Source organism: Pongo pygmaeus, chromosome 9 (genome assembly GCF_028885625.2).
Source record: "Pongo pygmaeus isolate AG05252 chromosome 9, NHGRI_mPonPyg2-v2.0_pri, whole genome shotgun sequence".
NCBI lineage: Eukaryota > Metazoa > Chordata > Mammalia > Primates > Hominidae > Pongo > Pongo pygmaeus.
In genome coordinates, this window is record NC_072382.2 from 54,859,618 (window position 1) to 54,882,427 (window position 22,810).

General features: G+C 39.4%; 1 protein-coding gene across 1 annotated transcript in view; it reads right to left on the reverse strand.

Annotated features, from left to right (window-relative positions):
* Positions 1 to 688: 688 nt before the first annotated feature.
* Positions 689 to 22,810, reverse strand: part of LOC129008625 (protein FRG1-like) — a 45,917-nt gene continuing 23,795 nt past the window's right edge. Inside the window, exon 5 of the mRNA XM_054441006.2 lies at positions 689 to 3,568. Within this exon, the coding sequence (XP_054296981.1) occupies positions 3,424 to 3,568 (145 nt within the window). The 3' untranslated portion in view covers positions 689 to 3,423. The remainder of the gene's footprint in view (positions 3,569 to 22,810) is intronic.

Genomic DNA, 22,810 nt, shown 5'->3' on the forward strand with positions numbered 1-22,810 from the left:
ACTTAGGTTTAGACTTACTTCTACTTCTTATTAAGCAGAGAACTGTGGGGTGAAAACTTTACGATACCCAGTTTTATCATGTCCAAATTGGAGGCAAGGGGAAATTATAGCATTTTGCCTAGAATGTTGTTTTAAGTATAAAATGAAATAGTACCTAGTAAGCTTCTGCCATACACTGACTGCACAATAAATATTAGTTAATAGTAACTCATTTAATCCTAAGATCTATAAATTTGTACACAATTTTTTCTGTGACTACCCAAATTTTCATAATTAGTCTAGATTTAAAATCAAGGAATGTTCTTACGTGTAGTTGGCAATCAATACGACATGCCAAAATTATATGTAAGTATTTTATTGTTGGTGGGGATATAAGAAATTTATCATCAAAAGAGAGACGATAATCTATGTTTGCAGACTTCAGAAAGCTGTCTCTCACATAAGAATTTGCAATTTCTGGGGGAAAAGAAAAAGTTGATTGTGCAAATAAAGATTACCATGGAGTTTTCTCTATGGCAACATCAAAAATGAAAGCTGATTCTCATCTTCCTAACAATCTGCAAAGACGAGTGAAACACAAACTACTGAGCATCAAGTTAAAGGAGAGAATTTGAGTGGCACAGGAGGAAATCATGTCACTGCTAGTGAAATCAATATATCCAGTGCTCCTCTGCTCTCCTCCGAGGCTAAAGATGGGTTAAATATCAGTGGCTGACCTCAGGTAATGGAATGAGAAAAAAGCTATAAAAATGCATGCATTACATAATTAAGAGGGTGGGAAGGGATTTTTTTTAAAAAGGCAATTTCTACTTGGGTTCCTTCCTGTTCACCCCATTGGTGAAGAAGCTAGTCTTGCCCTAGAATTCTGGGAATGGCTGCAGACGAAACAAACACTGAGCAGACGAAATTCCCAGTAATTTACTCGTCACACATACTCAGCCCAGCGGGGGATGACACTGCATTTATGCAGGTCTACCCAGGGTTGCACTCTGGAACATAGGGTGTGGTAGGCAGGCTTGGTAGAAATCACAGGGTGGGGTAACCCCTGGTCCCTTCAGGGATGTGCTTGACTAATTCAGAGTTTTGCAGTCTGGTGGGGGCATGAAAGTCATTAGGCTGAGGACATGGTGGGGTGCTGCATGAAATTTTGGGTGTCACAATACAATTGACCCCTGATGCTTTAACATTAGACATTTATTTTTATGATGACTAATATTTTGAGAGGCTGAGAGAAAGCAGCTGAGACATTGTAATAAGTGCTTAGGGACATGAGAGATTAGGAAGGCCACAGTTATGAGTAATGTAATGTGGAAGCCGATGCAAAGCTACTGCCCCCATTTATTTAGCAGGAGGCAGGAAAAGTGATCCGGGATCTCTGGCAGCACAAGCGTGTTCGTAAATATTTCGGTGACTTCATGCATTCCCCATGCATTGGTTTAGAGTTCTGGGGTCTCTGGCAGCACAAGCGTGTTCATAAATATTTGGGTGACGTCATGCACCCCCCATGAATTGGTTTTCATGTCTCCAGTGAGTTGTTGGGCAAGTCTGATATTACTGATCCACAAGCAGCAGGTAGCTTCTTGTATGGAGCTACCTCCACCCCTTGGACAGTCCAGGACTGAATGGTTGTCAAAAATGTGAACTCCTTGATGTCCAGTAAAGGCAACTGAGGGAACTGTGTAGCATTGGTGTAAAAAGTGCGCTTTCCTAAGAAGCATGAACTAAGAGTAATCAAAGCCTGTGGCAACAGTGGAACCCAGCAGGGCATCCACTCGCTTCTTTGTAACTTAAAGAGGAATTCTTTGAGGAGCTCAGTCTATCTCTCAACTAAAGCAGCTGCCTGCAGCCTATAGGGGCAGTGGAAGCCCTACTGGACACTTTCACGAGCCTATCACTGTGTTTTCTGATGAAATGCTGCCTTGGCCACCATCAGTAGTGTCTGGAACTCTGCAGGGGATAAGGAGTGTCCTTGTGAGATCCATACTGTGTCCTTGAGTAAAAAAAAGGTATCTGTTACCTTGATTGTATTCTGAGTATCCATGAGGCAAGAAGTTTCTTTAATTCAATGGGGAGTGAAGGTGGACAATTGCAAAAAATTTGTAAAAATGTACAAATGGGTCTAATTGTTGGCCCAGCATCAGTGCTGAGATGACCACCTCAACTTTGGCCAGTTGTGCTGAGGCTTGGGTGTCATCCTTTATCAAGGACATCGTACTAAGAGAGGGAAGGCAGCAGAATCCCACTGAGCTCCATCACATCAGATGATGGCATCCACTCAGAAGGTGGACAAACTTGACTGCTGGTCACTCAGTCGATCCCAAGGGGACTCAGAGACGGGTGACTTCCAGCAACACAGCCTGAGGATGAAGGAGGCCAGTGTTTCCTGCAGATGAGAATGGCAGGAGGTCCGGGTTTGACTCCATCCTGAGGCAAGGAGTTCTCTGCAGCTGTGCCAAGGTTGTGTGGTGCTGCTTCCCAAGGCCTGATGAACAAATGGGCATGAAAGCTCGTGGATATGGATGCAAAGCCCTCTGTTTCCAGAGGGTCCAGTATGTGGTCAGCAATCACTTCCCTGGTGCTATACTGAATAGGGTCAAGAGGGGCAGGTTTGTTTTTTACATCAGAAGCCCATGGACTACTTATGGCCACCATATGCAACCAAGATAGTTCAGGAGTCATGGGAAGAGGTTGCTAAAGCATCCACAGTGTGTTCTCTGAGGGAATTCATAGGAGCAGCTGTTAATTTAAATTCGGACAGATTCAAGACTTGTTGCAGGAGGCTTCATTCAAGGTGGGTCAGTTTGCGAATGACAGCATCAGTGAGATTAAGTAAAATTTGTAAATAAGAAATATGTTGTCACCTGAACCCCAAGTAAAGAATTAAAGGGCTGTGCGCAGTCGCTCACACCTGTAATTCCAGAATTTTGGGAGGCTGAGGCAAGAGGATCGTTTCAGCCCAGGAGTTTGAGACCAGCCTGGGTAACATAGCGAGACCTTTTCTTTACAAAAAAATAAACAAAATTAGCTGAGTGTGGTGGCACACACCTGCAGTCCTAGCTACTTGGAAGGACGAGATGTGAGAATTGCTTGAGCTCAGGAAGTCGAGGCTGCAGTGAGTTGAAATCATGCCACTTCATACCAGCCTGGGTGACAGAGCAAGACTGTGCCTCCAAAAAACAAAACACAAATTAAGTAATATTAGGCTTGTATTAACATTGTGGATGCTGAGAGGATGAATAACTATTTTTTGAAAGTGTCAGGAATAGAGCAGCCACATGTTTACCAAGGAATTTTCAGGAATTGAAGCAAAGTGGCAGGGCCTTGCATTACTGTGTTGGGGAAAGGTCCATTCCCTTTGTGTAAGCCTCCTTGTATCTGCGTGTCCTTAGTGTGTAAAATGAATTTTCTCTGAGAATGATGTCATCAGTATAATGTCACACATGTGCTCCTGTAGAAAGGTGGCTGCAGTGAGATCTTGTCTGTGAAGATTGCATGCAATGACAAGGCTGCTGAGACACTCCGTGGGTCGCCTGGTCCCTTCAGAGATGAAGGCAGCCTATGACTGGGACTGTTAAAATAAGCACAAAAAGAACATGGTAGTCAAATCTGTAACAACAAAATATTTATCAGTTGCATCAATATATATAGGTTTATTGTAAGGAATTGGCTCATGTGGTTATGGAGGCTAAGAAGTCCCAGGACCTGCAGTCAGCAAGCTGGAGAACCAGGACTGCCAATGTTGGAGTTCTAGTCCAAGCCTAAAGTCCTGAGAACCAGGAAAGCTGCTGGCATAAGTTACAGTCCACATCTGACTTCAAAGGCGAGAGAAGATCTACGTCACAGCTCTGAAATCATCAAAGAGAGTGAATTCTCTCTTCCTCTACCCTTGTGTTTTATTTGGGATTTAATGGATTGGATGAGGCCCACTCACACTGGGGAGGGCAACTACTTTACTAAGTCTACATATTCAAATGTTCGTCTCATCAAGGAACACCCTCACAGACACATCCAGAATGTTTACCCAAATATCTAGGCAACCCAACTTGGCAAATAAAATTAACCATCATAAGGTGAAAGATGTATACGATCTGAAGAGAAACCAGGGATGCAGGATGGTTAAACATCTGCAAGTCAATAAATGTGATACACCATACAAACAGAATTAAAAACAAAAATCACATGATCATCTCAGTACATGCAGAAAAAGGATTTGACAAAATCCAGCATCCCTTTATGCCTAAAACACTCAGCAAAATCGACATAGAAAAAGAATTTGACAAAATCCAGAATCCCTTTATGATTAAAACCCTCAGCAAAATCAACAGCGAAGGGACATACCTTAAGGTAATAAAAGCCACATAGGACAAACACACAGTCAACAATATATGGAATACAGAAAAGTTGAAATAATTCCCCCTGAGAACTGGAACAAGACAATGATGCCAACTTTCACCACTTCTATTCAACACAGTACTAGAAGTCCTTACCAGAGCAATCAGATAAGAGAAATAAAGGGCATCCAAATCGGTAAAGAGGAAGTCGAACTGTCACTCTTTGCTGATGACATGATTGTATACCTAGAAAAGCCTAAAGACTCATCCCAAAAGCTACTAGAACTGGTAAATGAATTCAGCAAAGTTTCAGGATACAAAATTAATGTACACAAGTCAGAGGCTCTGCTATACAGTAACAGTGAACAAGCTGAAAATTGAATAAAAAACTCACCCCCTTTTACAATAGCTGCAATAAAAACCTTAGGAATATTATAATTTCTTTAATTATAATAGCATATTCCTATAATTGTCAATTGCATGCAATCTTTGCAGACAAAATCTTAATTATATCCGGAAAACTTAACCAAAGAGACAAAAGACCTCTACAAGGAAAACTACAAAACACTGCTGAGAGAAATCATAGATACAAACAAATGGAAACATGTCCCATGCCCACGGATGGGTAAAATCAATATTGTGAAAACACCATACTGCCAAAAGCAATCTACAAACTCAATGCAATCCCCATTAAAGTACAAACATCAGTCTTCACAGAATTACAAAAATTCACATGGAACTAAAGAAGACATAGAGGGGACATACTTTAAGGTAATAAAAGCCTGGAAACAAAAAAGAGTCTGTATAGCCAAAGAAAGACTAAGCAAAAAGAACAAATCTAGAAGCCGACTTCAAACTATAGTAGAAAGCCATCGTCACTAAAACAGCATGGTACTGGTATAAAAATAGCCATTTAGATCAATGGAACATATTAGAGAACCCAGAAATAAAGCCAAATACTTACAGTCATCTAATCTTCAACAAAACAAACAAAAACATAAAGCAGAGAAAGAATACCCTACTTGGGGAGGAGCCAAAATGGCCGAATAGAAACAGCTCCAGTCCACAGCTCCCAGCATGAGCGTCACAGAAGACGGGTGATCTCTGCATTTCCATCTGAGGTACCATGTTCATCTCACTTGGGAGTGCCAGACAGTGGGCGCAGGTCAGTGGGTGAGTGCACCGTGTGCCAGCCAAAGCAGGGGCAAGACATTGCCTCAATAGGGAAGTGCAAGGGGTCAGGGAGTTCCCTTTCCAGGGGTGACAGAAGGCACCTGGAAAATCCGGCCACTCCCACCCGAATACTGGGCTTTTCCGACGGGCTTAGGAAATGGTGCACCAGGAGATTTTGGCCCGCACCTGGATTAGAGGGACCTAGGCCCACGGAGTCTTGCTGATTGCTAGCACAGCAGTCTGAGATCAAACAGCAAGTCCGCAGCGAGGCTGGGGGAGGGGCGCCCGCCATTGCCCAGGCTCCCTTAGGTAAACAAAGCAGCCGGGAAGCTCGAACATGGTGGAGCCCACCACAGCTCAAGGAGGCCTGCCTGACTCTGTAGGCTCCACCTCTGGGGGCAGGGCACAGACAAACAAAAAGACAGCAGTAACCTCTGCAGACTTTAAAGTCCCTGTCTGACAGCTTTGAGGAGAGCAGTGGTTCTCCCAGCACGCAGCTGGAGATCTGAGAATGGGCAGACTGCCTCCTCAAGTGGGTCCCTGACCCCTGAACCCCAAGCAGCCTAACTGGGAGGCACTCCCCAGCAGGGGCAGACTGACACATCAAACGGCCAGCCAGGTACTCCAACAGACCTGCAGCTGAGGGTCATGTCTGTTAGAAGGAAAACTAACAGAAAGGACATCCACACCAAAAACACATCTGTACATCACCATCATCAAAGACCAAAAGTAGATAAAACCACAAAGATGGGGAAAAAACACAGCAGAAAAACTGGAAACTCTAAAAAGCAGAGAACCTCTCCTCCTCCAAAGGAAAGCAGTTATTCACCAGCAACGGAAGAAAGCTGGATGGAGAATCACTTTGACAAGCTGAGAGAAGAAGTCTTCAGACGATTAAATTACTCCGAGCTACGGGAGGATGTTCAAACCAAAGGCAAAGAAGTTGAAAACTTTGAAAAAAATTTAGAAGAATGTAAAACTAGAATAACCAATACAGAGAAGTGCGTAAAGGAGCTGATGGAGCTGAAAACCAAGGCTCGAGAACTACGTGATGAATGCAGAAGCCTCAGGAGCCGATGCAATCAAATGGAAGAAAGGGTATCAGCCCTGGAAGATGAAATGAATGGAATGAAGTGAGAAGGGAAGTTTGGAGAAAAAAGAAAAAAAAAGAAACGAGCAAAGCCTCCAAGAAATGTGGGACTATGTGAAAAGACCAAATATACGTCTGATTGGTGTACCTGAAAGTGACGGGGAGAATGGAACCAAGATGGAAAACACTCTGCAGGATATTATCCAAGAGAACTTCCCCAATCTAGCAAAGTAGGCCAACATTCAGATTCAGGAAACACAGAGAACAACACAAAGATACTCCTCGAGAAGAGCAACTCCAAGACACATCATTGTCAGATTCACCAAAGTTGAAATGAAGGAAAAAATGTTAAGGGCAGCCAGAGACAAAGGTCGGGTTACCATCAAAGGGAAGCCCATCACACTAACAACGGGTCTCTCGGCAGAAACCCTACAAGCCAGAAGAGAGTGGGGGCCAATATTCAACGTTCCAAAAGAAAAGAATTTTCAACCCAGAATTTCATATCCAGCCAAATTAAGCTTCATAAGTGAAGGAGAAATAAAATACTTTACAGACAAGCAAATGCTGAGAGATTTTGTCACCACCAGGCCTGCCCTAAAAGAGCTCCTGAAGGAAGCACTAAATATGGAAAGGCACAACCGGTACCAGCCACTGCAAAATCATACCGAAATGTAAAGACCATCGAGACTAGGAAGAGACTGCATCAACTACCGAGCAAAATAACCAGCTAACATCATAATGACAAGATCAAATTCACACATAACAATATTAACTTTAAATGTAAATGGACTAAATGCTCCAATTAAAAGACACAGACTGGCAAATTGGATAAAGACTTAAGACCCATCAGTGTGCTGTATTAAGGAAACCCATCTCACGTGCAGAGACACACATAGGCTGAAAATAAAAGGATGGAGGAAGATCTACCAAGCAAATGGAAAACAAAAAAAGGCACGGGTTGCAATCCTAGTCTCTGATAAAGCAGACTTTAAACCAACGAAGATCAAAAGAGACAAAGAAGGCCATTACATAATGGTAAAGGGATTAATTCAACAAGAAGAGCTAATTATCCTAAATATATGTGCACCCAATACAGGAGCACCCAGATGCATAAAGCAAGAGAAAGCAGGAAAGATCCAAAATTGACACTCTAACATCACAATTAAAAGAAGTAAAAAGCAAGAGCAAACACATTCAAAAGCTAGCAGAAGGCAAGAAATAAGTAAAATCAGAGCAGAACTGAAGGAAATAGAGACACAAAAAACCCTTCAAAAAATTAATGAATCCAGGAGCTGGTTTTTTGAAAGGATCAACAAAATTGACAGACTGCTAGCAAGATTAATAAAGAAAAAAAGAGAGAAGAATCAAATAGATGCAATAAAAAATCATGAAGGTGATATCACCACTGACCCCTCAGAAATACAAACTACCATCAGAGAATACTACAAACACCTCTATGCAAATAAACGAGAAAATCTAGAAGAAATGGATAAATTCCTAAACACATAAACCCTCCCAAGACTAAACCAGGAAGAAGTTGAATCTCTGAATAGATCAATAACAGGAGCTGAAATTGTGGCAATAATCAATAGCTTACAAACTAAAAAAAGTCCAGGACCAGATGGATTCACAGCCGAATTCTACCAGAGGTACAAGGAGGAACTGGTATCATTCCTTCTGAAACTATTCCAATCAACAGAAAAAGAGGGAATCCTCCCTAACTCATTTTATGAGGCCAGCATCATCCTGATACCAAAGCCGGGCAGAGACACAACCAAAAAAGAGAATTTTAGACCAATATCCTTGATGAACATTGATGCAAAAATCCTCAATAAAATACTGGCAAACAGAATCCAGCAGCACATCAAAAAGCTTATCTACCATGATCAAGTGAGTTTCATCCCTGGGATACAAGGCTGGTTCAATATATGCAAATCAATAAATGTAATCTAGCATATAAACAGAATCAAAGACAAAAACCACATGATTATCTCAATAGATACAGAAAATGCCTTTGACAAAATTCAACAACCCTTCATGCTAAAAACTCTCAATAAATTAGGTATTGATGGGGCATATCTCAAAATAATAAGAGCTATCTATTACAAACCCACAGCTAATATCATACTGAATGGGCAAAAATTGGAAGCATTCCCTTTGAAAACTAGCACAAGACAGGGATGCCCTCTCCCACCACTTCTATTCAACATAGTGTTGGAAGTTCTGGCCAGGGCAATTAGGAAGGAGAAGGAAATAAAGGGTATTCAATTAGGAAAAGAGGAAGTCAAATTGTCCCTGTTTGCATATGACATGATTGTATATCTAGAAAACACAGTTGTCTCAGCCAAAAATCTCCTTAAGCTGATAAGCAACTTCAGCAAAGTCTCAGGATACAAAATCAATGTACAAAAATCACAAGCATTCTTATACACCAATAACAGACAAACAGAGAGCCAAATCATGAGTGAACTCCCATTCACAATTGCTTCAAAGAGAATAAAATACCTAGGAATCCAACTTACAAGGGATGTGAAGGACCACTTCATGGAGAACTACAAACCACTGCTCAAGGAAATAAAAGAGGATACAAACAAATGGAAGAACATTCCATGCTCATGGGTAGGAAGAATCAATATCGTGAAAATGGCCATCCTTCCCAAGGTAATTTAAGATTCAATGCCATCCCCATCAAGCTACCAATGACTTTCTTCACAGAATTGGAAAAAACTACTTTAAAGTTCATATGGAAACAAAAAAGAGCCCGCATCACCAAGTCAATCCTAAGCCAAAAGAACAAAGCTGGAGGCATCACACTACCTGACTTCAAACTATACTACAAGGCTACAGTAACCAAAACAGCATGGTACTGGTACCAAAACAGAGATATAGATCAATGGAACAGAACAGAGCCGTCAGATATAATGCCACATATCTACAACTATCTGATCTTTGACAAACCTGACAAAAACAAGAAATGGGGAAAGGATTCCCTATTTAATAAATGGTGCTGGGAAAACTGGCTAGCCATATGTAGAAAGCTGAAACTGGATCCCTTCCTTACACCTTATACAAAAATCAATTAAAGATGGATTAAAGACTTAACCGTTAGACCTAAAACCATAAAAACCCTAGAAGAAAACCTAGGCATTATCATTCAGGACATAGGCATGGGCAAGGACTTCATATCTAAAACACCAAAAGCAATGGCAACAAAAGTGAAAAGTGACAATTGAGATCTAATTAAACTAAAGAGCTTCTGCACAGCAAAAGAAACTACCAGCAGAGAGAATAGGAAACCTACAGAATGGGGGGAAAATTTTCGCAACCTACTCATCTGACAAAGGGCTAATATCCAGAATCTACAATGAACTCAAACAAATTTACAAGTAAAAAACAAACAACCCCATCAAAAAGTGGCAAAGGACATGAACAGACACTTCTCAAAAGAAGACATTTATGCAGCCAAAAGACATATGAAAAAATGCTCATCATCACTGGCCATCAGAGAAATGCAAATCAAAATGACAATGAGATACCATCTCACACAAGTTAGGATGGTGATCAGTAAAAAGTCAGGAAACAACAAGTGCTGGAGAGGATGTGGAGAAATAGGAACACTTTTACACTGTTGGTGAGACTGTAAACTAGTTCAACCATTGTGGAAGTCAGTGTGGCGATTCCTCAGGGATCTAGAACTAGAAATTCCATTCGACCCAGCCATCCCATTTCTGGGTATATACCCAAAGGACTATAAATCATGCTGCTATAAAGACACATGCACACATATGTTTATTGCGGCATTATTCACAATAGCAAAAACTTGGAAGCAACCCAAATGTCCAACAATGATAGACTGGATTAAGAAAATGTGGCACATATACACCATGGAGTACTACGCAGCCATAAAAATGATGAGTTCATGTTCTTTGTAGGGACATGGATGAAATTGGAAATCATCATTCTCTGTAAACTATCGCAAGAACAAAAAACCAAACACCACATATTCTCACTCATAGGTGGGAATTGAACAATGAGAACACATGGACACAGGAAGGGGAACATCACAGTTCGGGGACTGTTGCGGGGTGGGGGTGGTGAGGGATAGCATTGGGAGATATACCTAATGCTAGATGACGAGATGGTGGGTGCAGCTCACCAGCATGGCACATGTATACCTATGTAACTTACCTGCACATTGTGCACATGTAGCATAAAACCTAAAGTATAATAATAATAATAATATAAATTAAAAATACAAATAAATAAAAAAATAGATAAAACTCTAAAAAAAAAAAAAAGAATACCCTACTCAATAAATGGTGCTGTGATAAATGGCAAGCCACACATAGAAGAATGAAAGAGGATGCTCATTTCTCACCCTATTCATAAATCAACTCAAGATGGATCAAGGACTTAAATCTCATACCTGAAACCATAAAAATTCTAGAAGACGACATTGGAAAAACCTTCTAGACATTGGCTTAGGCAAAGACTTTATGACCAATAACCCAAAAAGCAAATGCAACTAAAACAAAGACAAATAGATGAGACTTAATTAAACTAAAAGGCTTCTGTGCAGTGAGAGAAATAATCAGCAGAGTAAACAGATAACCTACAGAGTGGGAGAAAATCTTCACAATCTGTACTTCTGATTAAAGGACTAATACCCAGAATCTGCAAGGAACTCAAACAAAACATCAAGAAAAACATCCCATCAAAAAGTGGGCTAAGGACATGAACAGAGAATTCTCAAAAGAAGATAAGCAACTGGCCAGCAAACACATGAAAAAATGCTCAACATAACTAATTATCAGGGAAATGCAAATGAAAACCACAATACAATATGATACCCCTTCACTCCTGCAAGAATGGTCATAATCAAAAAATAAAAAACTCATAGATGTTGGCATGGATGTGGTAAAAAGGGAACACATGTACACTTTTTGGAGGGAATGTAAGCTAGTACAACAGCTATGGAAAACAGGAGATTTCCAAAGAAGTAAAAGCAGATCTATCATTTGATCCAGTAATTCCACTCCTGGGTATCTACTCAGAGGAAAATAAGTCATTATATGAAAAAGATACTTGCACACCATGTTTATAGCAGCACAATAAGCAATTGGAAGAATTTGAAACCAGCCTAAATGCCCATCAATCAGTAAGTGGATAAAGAAAATGTGGTATAAATATTTACCTCATGGAATAACACTCAGCCATAAGGTGGAATGAAATAATGCATTCACAGCAACCTGGATGAAACTGGACACCATTATTCTAAGTGAAGCAACTTAGGAATGGAAAACCAAACATTGTATGTTCTCATTCATAAGTGAGAGCTAAGCTATGAGGATGCAAAGGCATAAGAATGATACAATGGTCTTCGGGGACTCAGGGAAAGGCTGGGACTGGTGGGGTGGGTGTGGTGAGGGATAAAACACTACACATTGGGTACAGTGTACACTGCTTTGGTGATGGGTGCACCACAAATCTCAAAAATCACCACTGAAGGACTTATTCCTGTAACTAAACACCACATGTTTCCCAAAAACCTATTTAAATAAAAAAGAAAACCATCATATTCCCCCAAAACCTATTGAAATAAAAGAAAAAGTTAACCACAATATTAGGCATTGGGTAGGAGGGCCTTAATGGATGAGAGCACTGCAGTCACATTACAGCAATGCATTGTGAAACACCATTTATTATTTGCAGGTTTAAGAACAGACCAAATTCTACTGCAAAACGTTGAAGCAATGAGTATTATCACCCTTCACTAATTAATTAAGTCTTATATAATAAGTTTTATTTATTTGAAGTCATGTTGTAATTTGTGTTGGACCATATTTGCTAATTTATCAAGATGAGGAGGCTAGGCAAGATGGCTCACACCTGTAATCCCAGCACTTTGGGAGGCCGAGGCAGGAGGATTGCTTGAGGCTAGAAGTTAGAGACCAGCCTAGGAAACATAGCAAGACTCAACTTCTATAATTTTTTTTAATTGGCTGTGTTGGTGCATGCCTGTAATCTCAGCTACTTGGAAGGCTAAAATGGGAGGATTGCTTGAGCCCAGGAGTTCAAGACAGCAATGAGCTATGATTGTGCCACTGCACTTCATTCAGCCTGGGTAATGGAGCAAGACCCCATCTCTAAAAAAATGAAAAATTAAAAATAAATCAAATTAAAAAAACAAGAGAGGGAGTTCTGTAAGGTTACGTTTGGTGAAGTCAATGTGTAAGTGCAAATGATTTAATATCAATTTGTTACTCATTAGGTCAGAGCCTCCAGGTCCCCTATGGACAAAGGCTTCTATGACTATGGGAAATTTAGTCAAGGTAACAAATGTGAGGCATAACTATGTGTCCCCTATTCTATATGCAGTTACTCTGCTAGGATTAGGGGATGCAATGTTTAAATTTAATGAAATTTCAGGTATAACAAAGTTTGAGCTCCAGTATTGATTAAGTTTGTGAAGGTATGCCAATTGGTAGATTTCAGCAGATGCTAAAATTGATTCAGAATATATGCTGGAGAGTTACAAATACCAATCAGCACCCTTTTATCTTAGGACTGTATAAATTGTTTTAGAAAATAGTACATTTCCAATTAGGTCAGATGATAGACTTCGTTTTAATTTAAATTTTGTTTTTGTGCATATCCAAGTTCCTTCCCTTCCTTCCCTCCTTTCCTCCTTCCATCTTTCCTTCCTTCTGTCTTTCCTTCCTTTTCTTCCTTCCCTCCTTCCTTCCCTCTCTCCTTCCTTCCTTCCCTCCCTCTGTCCTTCCTTCCTTTCCTCTCTCCTTCCTTCCTTCCTACCCTCCTCCCCTCTCTCCTTCCTTCCTTCATTCCTTCCTTCCCTCTCTCTTTCCTTCCTTCCATTCCTAACTCCCTCCCTACTTCCTTCCTTCCCTCTCTCCTTCCTTCCCTCCTTTCTTCCCTGTCTCCTTCCCTCCCCCTTATTTTTTTGCCACTGGATATGGGGAATGTTGTTCTCTTTCCCACCCATATTTATAATTTATTTCTTTGAAACAGCCCCAAATCAGTATCTTCAGAATTAAGGTCCTCCTTTTGAGCAGATTGTGTGGCTTAAGAACCATAGACTTAAGTCAGGTTTGGATTTCTCCCTTCTCTGTGTCTCAGGGGTACCGCAGGTATCTTTTCCTATAACCCTGGGAATTAGATCTTTGTTGTGGCAGAACCATAAGTCACAGAGCGATGCAGCACAACCAGCCCACAATTCTAGGGTCAGTGGATTGAAATCATCTTCTGCTACGGCTACATCTGGCTCTTCCAGGACTTCCCTCACCCCCTTTTTTTTCCTTTTAGGGTGTTGAAACTTCAGTGGTATATACATTGCCTCATAGTCAGTCAAAACTCCCCTTATCCCACATCATGGATTAAAGAGAACATTCCCAGGAGCCCTTCACTCTTCTAGAAGGACTTTATTTGTTAGGTCCTTTTTCCATGGTTTAGAATAAAAGAGGTAATAACTAGAAATATCTCCCTCATAACAGGCTCTACAGCAAATTCTACTTTAAAGGCTGTTGTTCGTGTCTTTAACTGTGGCTGCTTTTAATGTTCTTGTCATTCGCAGACAATTGTTGTCTCATTTTGGTCCTCTTTAAATGATGGTTTTATAATCAGCTGTAAAATTTAACAGATGCCCTTAAATGCAGGATTCTGATTAATAACGCTGGGGATTGTGACATTAGAATAGAGGGAAAACTTTCAAATAGAAGAATGAATGGTGTTTGGTCTACTTTGGACTGTATTTTTATAAATGTTATTAGTATGTGTTCCAAAATTATGGGAAACTTCAATAGAAATGTAATCCCCAGTGTTGGAGATGGGGCCTACTGGGAGGTGGCTGGTCCATGGGAGCAGTTTCCAGTGGTTCCCAGTGTCGGAGACGAGGCCTGCTGGCCGGTTGCTGGTCCATGGGAGCAGCCTCCGGTGGTTCCCATTGTCGGAGATGGGGCCTGCTGGGAGGTGGCTGGTCCATGGGAGCAGTTTCTATTGGTTAAACATAATTCCCCAGCGCTGCTCTTGTGATAGAGTTCTCATGGGAACTTGTTGTATAAAGTGTGTAGGATCTTCCCCCCTCTCTCTTCCTCCTGCTCTTGCTTTCCCTTACAACATGATTGATAAGTTTCCTGAGGCCTCCCCAGAAGGTGAGCAGATGTCAGCATCATGCTTGCTGTACAGGCTGTGGAACTGTGGGCTAATTTTCAGTACTCTTCTGTTTTCTTTTCATTTTATTTTATTTTTTTAAATTTCATTTTAAGTTCCAGGATACATGTGCAGGACAGGCAGTTTTGTGACGTAGGTAAACGTGCACTATGATGATTTGCTGTACCTATCAACCCACCACCTAGGTGCCTAGGTATTAAGCCCCACATGCGTTAGCTATTTATCCTGATGCTCTCCCTCCCCATCCTCACTGACAGGCCCCAGTGTGTGTTGTTCCCCTCCCTGTGTCCAGGTGTTCTCATTATTCAGCTCCCACTTTTGAGTGAGAACATGTGGTGTTTGGTCTTCTGTTCCTGTATTAGTTTGCTGAAGATGATGGTTTCCAGATTCATTCATGTCCCTGCAAAAGACATGACCTCATTCTTTTTTATGGCTGCATAGTATTCCATGGCGTGTATGTACCACATTTTCTTTATCCAGTCTATCATTGATGGGCATTTGGATTGATTCCGTTTTTGCTAATGGGAATAGTGCTGCTATAAACATACACATGCATGCGTCTTTATAATAGAATGATTTATAGTCCTTTGGATATATACCCAGTAATGGGATTTCTAGGTCAAATGGTATTTCTGGTTCTAGATCCTTGCAGAATTGCCAAACTGTCTTCCACAATGATTGAACTAATTAACATTCCTACCAATAGTGTAAAAGTGTTTATTTCTCCACAGCCTTGCCAGTATCTGTTGTTTCTTGACTATTTTTTTTATTATACTTTAAGTTTTAGGGTACATGTGCACAACGTGCAGGTTTGTTACATACGTATACATGTACTATGTTGGTGTCCTTCACCCATTAACTCGGCATTTAGCATTAGTTATATCTTCTAATGCTATCCCTCCCCACTCCCACCACCCCACAACAGTCCCCAGTGTGTGATGTTCCCTTTCCTGTGTCCATGTGTTCTCATTGTTCAATTCCCACCTATGAGTGACAACATGTGGTGTTTGGTTTTTTGTTCTTGTGATAGTTTGGTGAGAATGATGTTTTCCAGTTTCATCCATGTCCCTACAAAGGACATGAACTCTTCATTTTTTATCCTGCGTAGTACTCCATGGTGTATATGTGCCACAGTTTCTTAATCCAGTCTATCATTGTTGGACATTTGTGTTGGTTCCAAGTCTTTGCTCTCGTGAATAGTGCCACAATAAACATACGTGTGCATGTGTCTTTATAGCAGCATGATTCATAGTCCTTTGAGTATATACCCAGTAATGGGATGGCTGGGTCAAATGGTATTTCTAGTCTAGATCCCTGACGAATCTCCACACTGACTTCCACAATGGTTGAACTAGTTTACAGTCTCACCAACAGTGTAAAAGTGTTCCTATTTCTCCACATCCTCTCCAGCACCTGTTGTTTCCTGAATTTTTAATGATCGCCATTTTAACCAGTGGGAGATGATATCACATTTTGGTTTTGATTTGCATTTCTCTGATGGCCAGTGACGATGAGCATTTTTTCATGTGTTTTTTGGCTGCATAAATGTCTTCTTTTGAGAAGTGTCTGTTCATATCCTTTGCCCACTTTTTGATGGGGTTGTTTGTTTGGTTTTTTTTGTCAATTTGTTTGAGTTCATTGTAGATTCTGGATATTAGCCCTTTGTCAGATGAGTAGGTTGCGAAAATTTTCTCCTATTCTGCAGGTTGCCTGTTCACTCTGATGGTAGTTTCTTTTGACTTGCAGAAGCTCTTTAGTTTAATTAGATCCCATTTGTCAATTTTGGCTTTTGTTGCCATTGCTTTTGGTGTTTCAGACATGAAGTCCTTGCCCATGCCTATGTCCTGAGTGGCAATGCCTAGGATTTCTTCTAGGGTTTTTATGGTTTTAGGTCTAACATGTAAGTCTTTAATCCATCTTGAATTAATTTTTGTATAAGGTGTAAGGAAGGGATCCAGTTTCAGCTTTCTCCATATGGCTAGCCAGTTTTCCCAGCACCATTTATTAAATAGGGAATCCTTTCCCCATTGATTGTTTTTGTCAGGTTTGTCACAGATCAGATAGTTGTAGATATGCAGCATTATTTCTGAGGGCTCTGTTCTGTCCCATTGATCTATATCTCTGTTTTGGTAGCAGTACCATGCTGTTTTCGTTACTGTAGCTTTGTAGTATAGTTTGAAGTCAGGTAGTGTAATGCCTCCAGCTTTGTTCTTTTGGCTTAGGATTGACTTGGCGATGCAGGCTCTTTTTTGGTTCCATATGAACTTTAAAGTAGTTTTTTCTATTTCTGTGAAGAAAGACTTTTTTATCTTGATGGGGATGACATTGAATCTATAAATTGCCTTGGGCAGTGTGGCCATTTTCATGATATTGATTCTTCCTACACATGAGCATGGAATGTTCTTCCATTTGTTTGTATCCTCTTTTACTTCATTGAGCAATGATTTGTACTTCTCCTTGAAGAGTTCTTTCACATCCTTTTTAAGTTGGATTCCTAGGTATTTTATTATCTTTGAAGCAATTTTGAATGGGAATTCCCTCATGATTTGGCTCTCTGTTTGTCTGTTATTGGTGTATAAGAATTCTTGTGATTTTTGTACATTGATTTTGTATCCTGAGACTTTGCTGAAGTTGCTTATCAGCTTAAGGAGATTTTTGGCTGAGACGATGGGGTATTCTAGATATACAATCATGTCATCTGCAAACAGGGACAATTTGACTTCCTCTTTTCCTAATTGAATACCTTTTATTCCCTTCTCCTGCCTGATTGCCCTGGCCAGAACTCCCAACACTATGTTGAATAGGAGTGGGGAGAGAGGGTATCCCTGTGCTGTGCCAGTTTTCAAAGGGAAGGCTTCCAAATTTTCCCCATTCATTATGATATTGGCTGTGGGTTTGTCAAAGATAGCTCTTATTATTATGAGATATGTCCCATCAATACCTAATTTATTGAGAGTTTTTAGCATGAAGGGTTGTTGAATTTTGTCAAAGGCCTTTTCTGCATCTATTGAGTTAATCATGTGCTTTTTGTCTTTGCATTTGTTTATATGCTGGATTACATCTATTGATTTGTGTATGTTGGACCAAACTTGCATCTCAGGAATGAAGCCCAGTTGATCATGGTGGATAAGCTTTTTGATGTGCTGCTGAATTCTGTTTGCCAGTATTTTATTGAGGGTTTTTGCATCAATATTCATCAAGGATATTGGTCTAAAATTATCGTTTTCGGTTGTGTCTCTGCCAGGCTTCGGTATCAGGATGATGCTGGCCTCATAAAATGAGTTAGGGAGGATTCCCTCTTTTTCTATTGATTAGAATAGTTTCATAAGGAGTGGTACCATCTCCTCCTTGTACCTGTGGTAGAATTCAGCATGAATCCAACTGGTTCTGGACTTTTTTTAGACAGTAAGCTATTGATTATTGCCACAATTCCAAAGCCTGTTATTGGTCTATTCAGAGATTCAACTTCTTTCTTGTTTAGTCTTGGGAGGATATGTCGAGTAATTTATCCTTTTATTCTAGATTGTCTAGTTTATTTATGTAGAGGTGATCATAGTATTCTCTGATTGTAGTTTGTATTTCTGTGGGATCAGTGGTGATATCCCCTTTATCATTTTTTCTTGCACCTATTTGATTCTTGTCTGTTTTATTATTAGTCTTGCTAGCTGTCTATAGAATTTGTTGATCTTTTCAAAAAAAACAGCTCCTGGAATCATTAATTTTCTGAAGGGTGTTTTGTGTCTCTATTTCCTTCAGTTCTTCTCTGATTTTAGTTATTTCTTGCCTTCTGCTAGCTTTTGAATGTGTTTGCTCTTGCTTTTCTAGTTCTTTTAATTGTGATGTTAGGATGTCAATTTTGGATCTTTCTTGCTTTCTCTTGTGGGCAATTAGTGCTATAAATTTACCTCTACAAACTGCTTTGAATGTGTCCCAGAGATTCTGTTATGATGTGTATTTTTTGTTTTTTAAGGTAGAGTCTTGCTCTGTCACCCAGGCTGGAGTACAGTGGCTTGATCTCAGTTCACTGCAACCTCCACCTCACGGGTTCAAGTGATTCTCCTGCCTCAGCCTCCTGATTAGCTGGGATTACAGGCGCCTGCCACCACACCCAGCTAATTTTTGTATTTTTAGTAGAGATGAGGTTTCACCATGTTGGCCACGCTTGTCTCAAACTCCTGACCTCAAGTGATCCAACCACCTCAGCCTCCCAAAGAGCTGGGATTACAGGTGTGAGCCACTGTGCCCTGCCCGTTTCTTGTATTTGATGATGAAAATCTGTTATTGACTGGCACCTGGCCTGTTTCTTGTATTTTATGATGAAAATCTGTTATTGATGGTAAGAGGATGGCGGCTCAGGTTAACAACAGGGTGTTAGAGAAACAGCAGTAAAATTTTGGTTCTCAAAACATTTGATGTCTTATTCCTTTTTCAGAACATGGGTTTTGCTAAAAAAGGCCAGCCATTTTGAAACTTGATTTTATTATCATGTACTCCTTTTGAAATTCATCTTATTGTTTGTATGAATTGGCAGCAGTTTGAGGGAAATTTCTGTTTTGCATATTTTCAGATTATTTTCATTTTTATATCAGAGATTTTGAACAGATGCTATACAAAAATATTCATTTATTTATTCAACAAAATTTAGTGCTGGTTATGTTGCAAGCACTTAGTGAACTTCATGCTGTACGTGCCTCAGCTACTTTTGTGAATGTAATGGCAACATCAAAAACTTTTCCCTTATGCACCTTATAAACCTTTAATTTCAAGGCATGTTGATGAATGAGCATCTGCTGTAACTTACTTTCATTGTCATTTAATTCACCATTATTTGGGTATACCTTATATTAAAACTGATTTTTAAAACCTGGAAAATATTTAACACATCTTCATCTTGACTTTTTCCTTAACATATGTAGATCAAGGGAGTCACTGAGAATCAATTTTAGGGATAGTTATAAAAATCTTAACTTTACAACTATAACTTTGTCCTCAATGTAATAACTGGAAAAAATAATTTACGTTTCAAAGCCTTTAAACTTTGTATTTTTTTGAAAAGGAGCCTTCACCGAGATTCTTTAAAAATTCTTGCTCTGTCCTACAGTAGAGACTGATAGACTCATGAATATCGTCCTCTAATGGATCTGTACCACCTCAGTTCTCTGATTGTCGCCCTCCTGTGGTGAAAATTAATGCTTATTTTCATTTGATGTCTAGGATGTAGTATGTTCTTGTTGGGAAAAAATTATGTTTCTTGAGAAATAAGTGCCTTCAGTATCACTGTGTGTCACTTAATAAATATGACTAATATCTACTTTTAACAATTGCTGCAATTTAATCCTTAAACAGCCATCCTTAAATTATACTTTTTGATTGGTTAAAGAAATTATAATAGGCATTAATTATTTTTACATAATTTTCTTATGTGGACAGCCATTCTTAGAACTAAAACTTTCAGATGTTTATATGACAAGTACAATTATTATTTATTATTATTAATGTCAGTAGCCAAATGTAATCAACTCTCTTCCTTTTGTTTCCTTTTTTGAATCAAAATGTTGCACTTATATAAGCGAGAGCAACAGCTCTATATCTGGATCACTGCAGTTCCTAGAAGATACAACAGCACAATTTACAAATCCAAATTTCCGGAAAGTCTCTGCACATAACTCTAGTACAAAAGATGCTTCAGAGACTAGAGGGAAAAGAGAGGAAATATTCAACTCCCAGTTCAGGCAAAAAGGGAAGAAAGCCTGGTGTTGAAAGAAATCCAAGAATGACTGTGTCTGCAACTCGCTCCTTTCTGTAAAGTATTCATGGTGTTTTACTTAAAATATTTGCTCTTATGATGGTCAATAATATTAATAGTTATGCTTTGTAAAAGAATTTATTCTTTACTTATAATTAATGGATCATTCTAAATTATTATATGTTTAGTTGCTATAGTAAGATGATGTGAAAGATTCGTTGCCTGTTAAATATTTCTGGGATTTTTGCTTTATTTTTATATTATGATCTCTGTTTCCAAAGTTGAGCTGTAATTTTATTGTTTATACAAAGGTAGAATAAAGCTTAAGTTTAGGGAGAAAAATAAAAGCTAGAGTTTTCCTTTCAGCTATAGAACAGTCATTTATTTATATAAATGTTCTTTATGTAGCTTTCCTAGTTTCACATTTAAAAAGATAAATATGGGGATCTACACAGGTCTCAGTAAATAATAGTTCTTGATTAATAATGCATTTATTATAAAGCTTGAAGTTTTAAGTAGAATTTTGATCAGCCTACATATCTTTTATGGTCAGGCTGCTCTGATTATGTAATACCCAGTTAAATTTCAATTTCAGATAAACAAGGAATAATATTTTAGTATAAGCATGTCCCAAATATTGCATGGGATATACTTACAATGAAAAAATTATTTATTTATCTGAAATTTAAAATTAAATGGGCATGCTTTATTTTCTGTGGCAACCTGTTTTATACAAAACAGAGTAAGTCAGCTAAATTTTAGAATACTTAACCCTAACCTGGTGTTCTAGGTCTTTCCTTTTTCTAATTATAAATATTATTTTGGTTCAGGGTCGTGCTCCATCACCCAGGCTGGAGTGCAGTGGCACAATCACAGTGCCCTGTAGCCTTGAGCTTCTGGGCTCAAGTGATTCTGGCACCTCTGCCTTTGACTCCCATGTAGCTAGTACGACAGGTACGTGGGCCCAGCTATTTTTTTTTTTCTCATAGAGACAGGGTCTAAGGCTTGTCTGGAACTCCTGGGCTCATGCAATCCTCCCACCTCTGCCTTCACTTCCTAAATAGCTGAGACCACAGGCACAGGCCACGATAGCCAGCTTATTTTTTATCAGGTTGGTGCAAGAATAATTGCGGGTTTTGCTATTGAAAGTAATGGCAAAGCCCGCAATTACTTTTTGCACCACCCTAATAATTTTTTGTGGAGACAGGGTCTTGCCCTATTGTGTAGGCTGGTTTCCAACTCCTGGGCTCGAGTGACTCTCCTGCCTTGGCCTCTAAAAGTTCTGGGATTACAGATGGGAGTCAGTGCATCAAGCTACTTTGAGTAATTTTTAACATAAACATAAATATGTTGAGAAATAGAAATGTTAAAATCATTGGAGGAAAATATATTGTAAAGTATAAAATAGATAAAAAAATCAAACAAAATAGTACAACAAAAAATTATCAAAATTTTCAGAGGAACAAAACAAAATCTAGTTTTAAAATCTTTAGAATTCATTCTCATTATATCAAACATATAAAGAAACATATTCAAAGAAAAAGGCAATCAAGAGCGACTGATGTCGAGATGACCCAGATGTTGGAATTAGTGTGGATTTTTAAAGTAGTTATTGTAATTCTTACTAAAATCAAAACCCCAAAAACCCTTAAAATAAATGGATAGGAAATCACAGCAGAGAAGAAGAAACTACAATAATAACAAAGGCTAAAGTAGAAATTCTAGAAGTGAGAAAGTTTTCAAAATTAAAAAATAATAATCAGTTGTGTTCAGGAGCAGCTTGGAGGTGGTAAAGAGTGAATGAACTTTAAAATACAATTGAAATGATTCAATGTGAAAAATGTGAGCAGTCATAGGTTGGGGTGAAGGAGCTTTTCCTTTGGTTAGTGCTTTTAGGTAATCTTGGTTTTGACAAGATTACTAGACTGATCTGTCAGGGGCATGCTAAGCCAGAGTTTATGTTTGTTTCAGCGGTGCTTTAAACAAAACTCATGATATTCTTGTGTACAAGATGGAAGAAGAGTGGACCAGATGACAATATTTAGATGCAGTCATTCTTAACCTCCGTTGCTCTCCCAGTGGTCTAGCTGGGGTTTGTATAAAGTGGAATGGGAGGAATAGGGAAGGAGCCCCCACCTACCCTCTCCCCTGGTCCACTTGTCCTTCTTCACTAGTGGATAAAGTCAACGGGAACAGGCAAGTTATTTTAAATCTGTATCTTCTGTTGTGAAGATCTGTAATCAGTTCTGCTCACTGGACTGGGGACAGGAACCAAGGGAACAT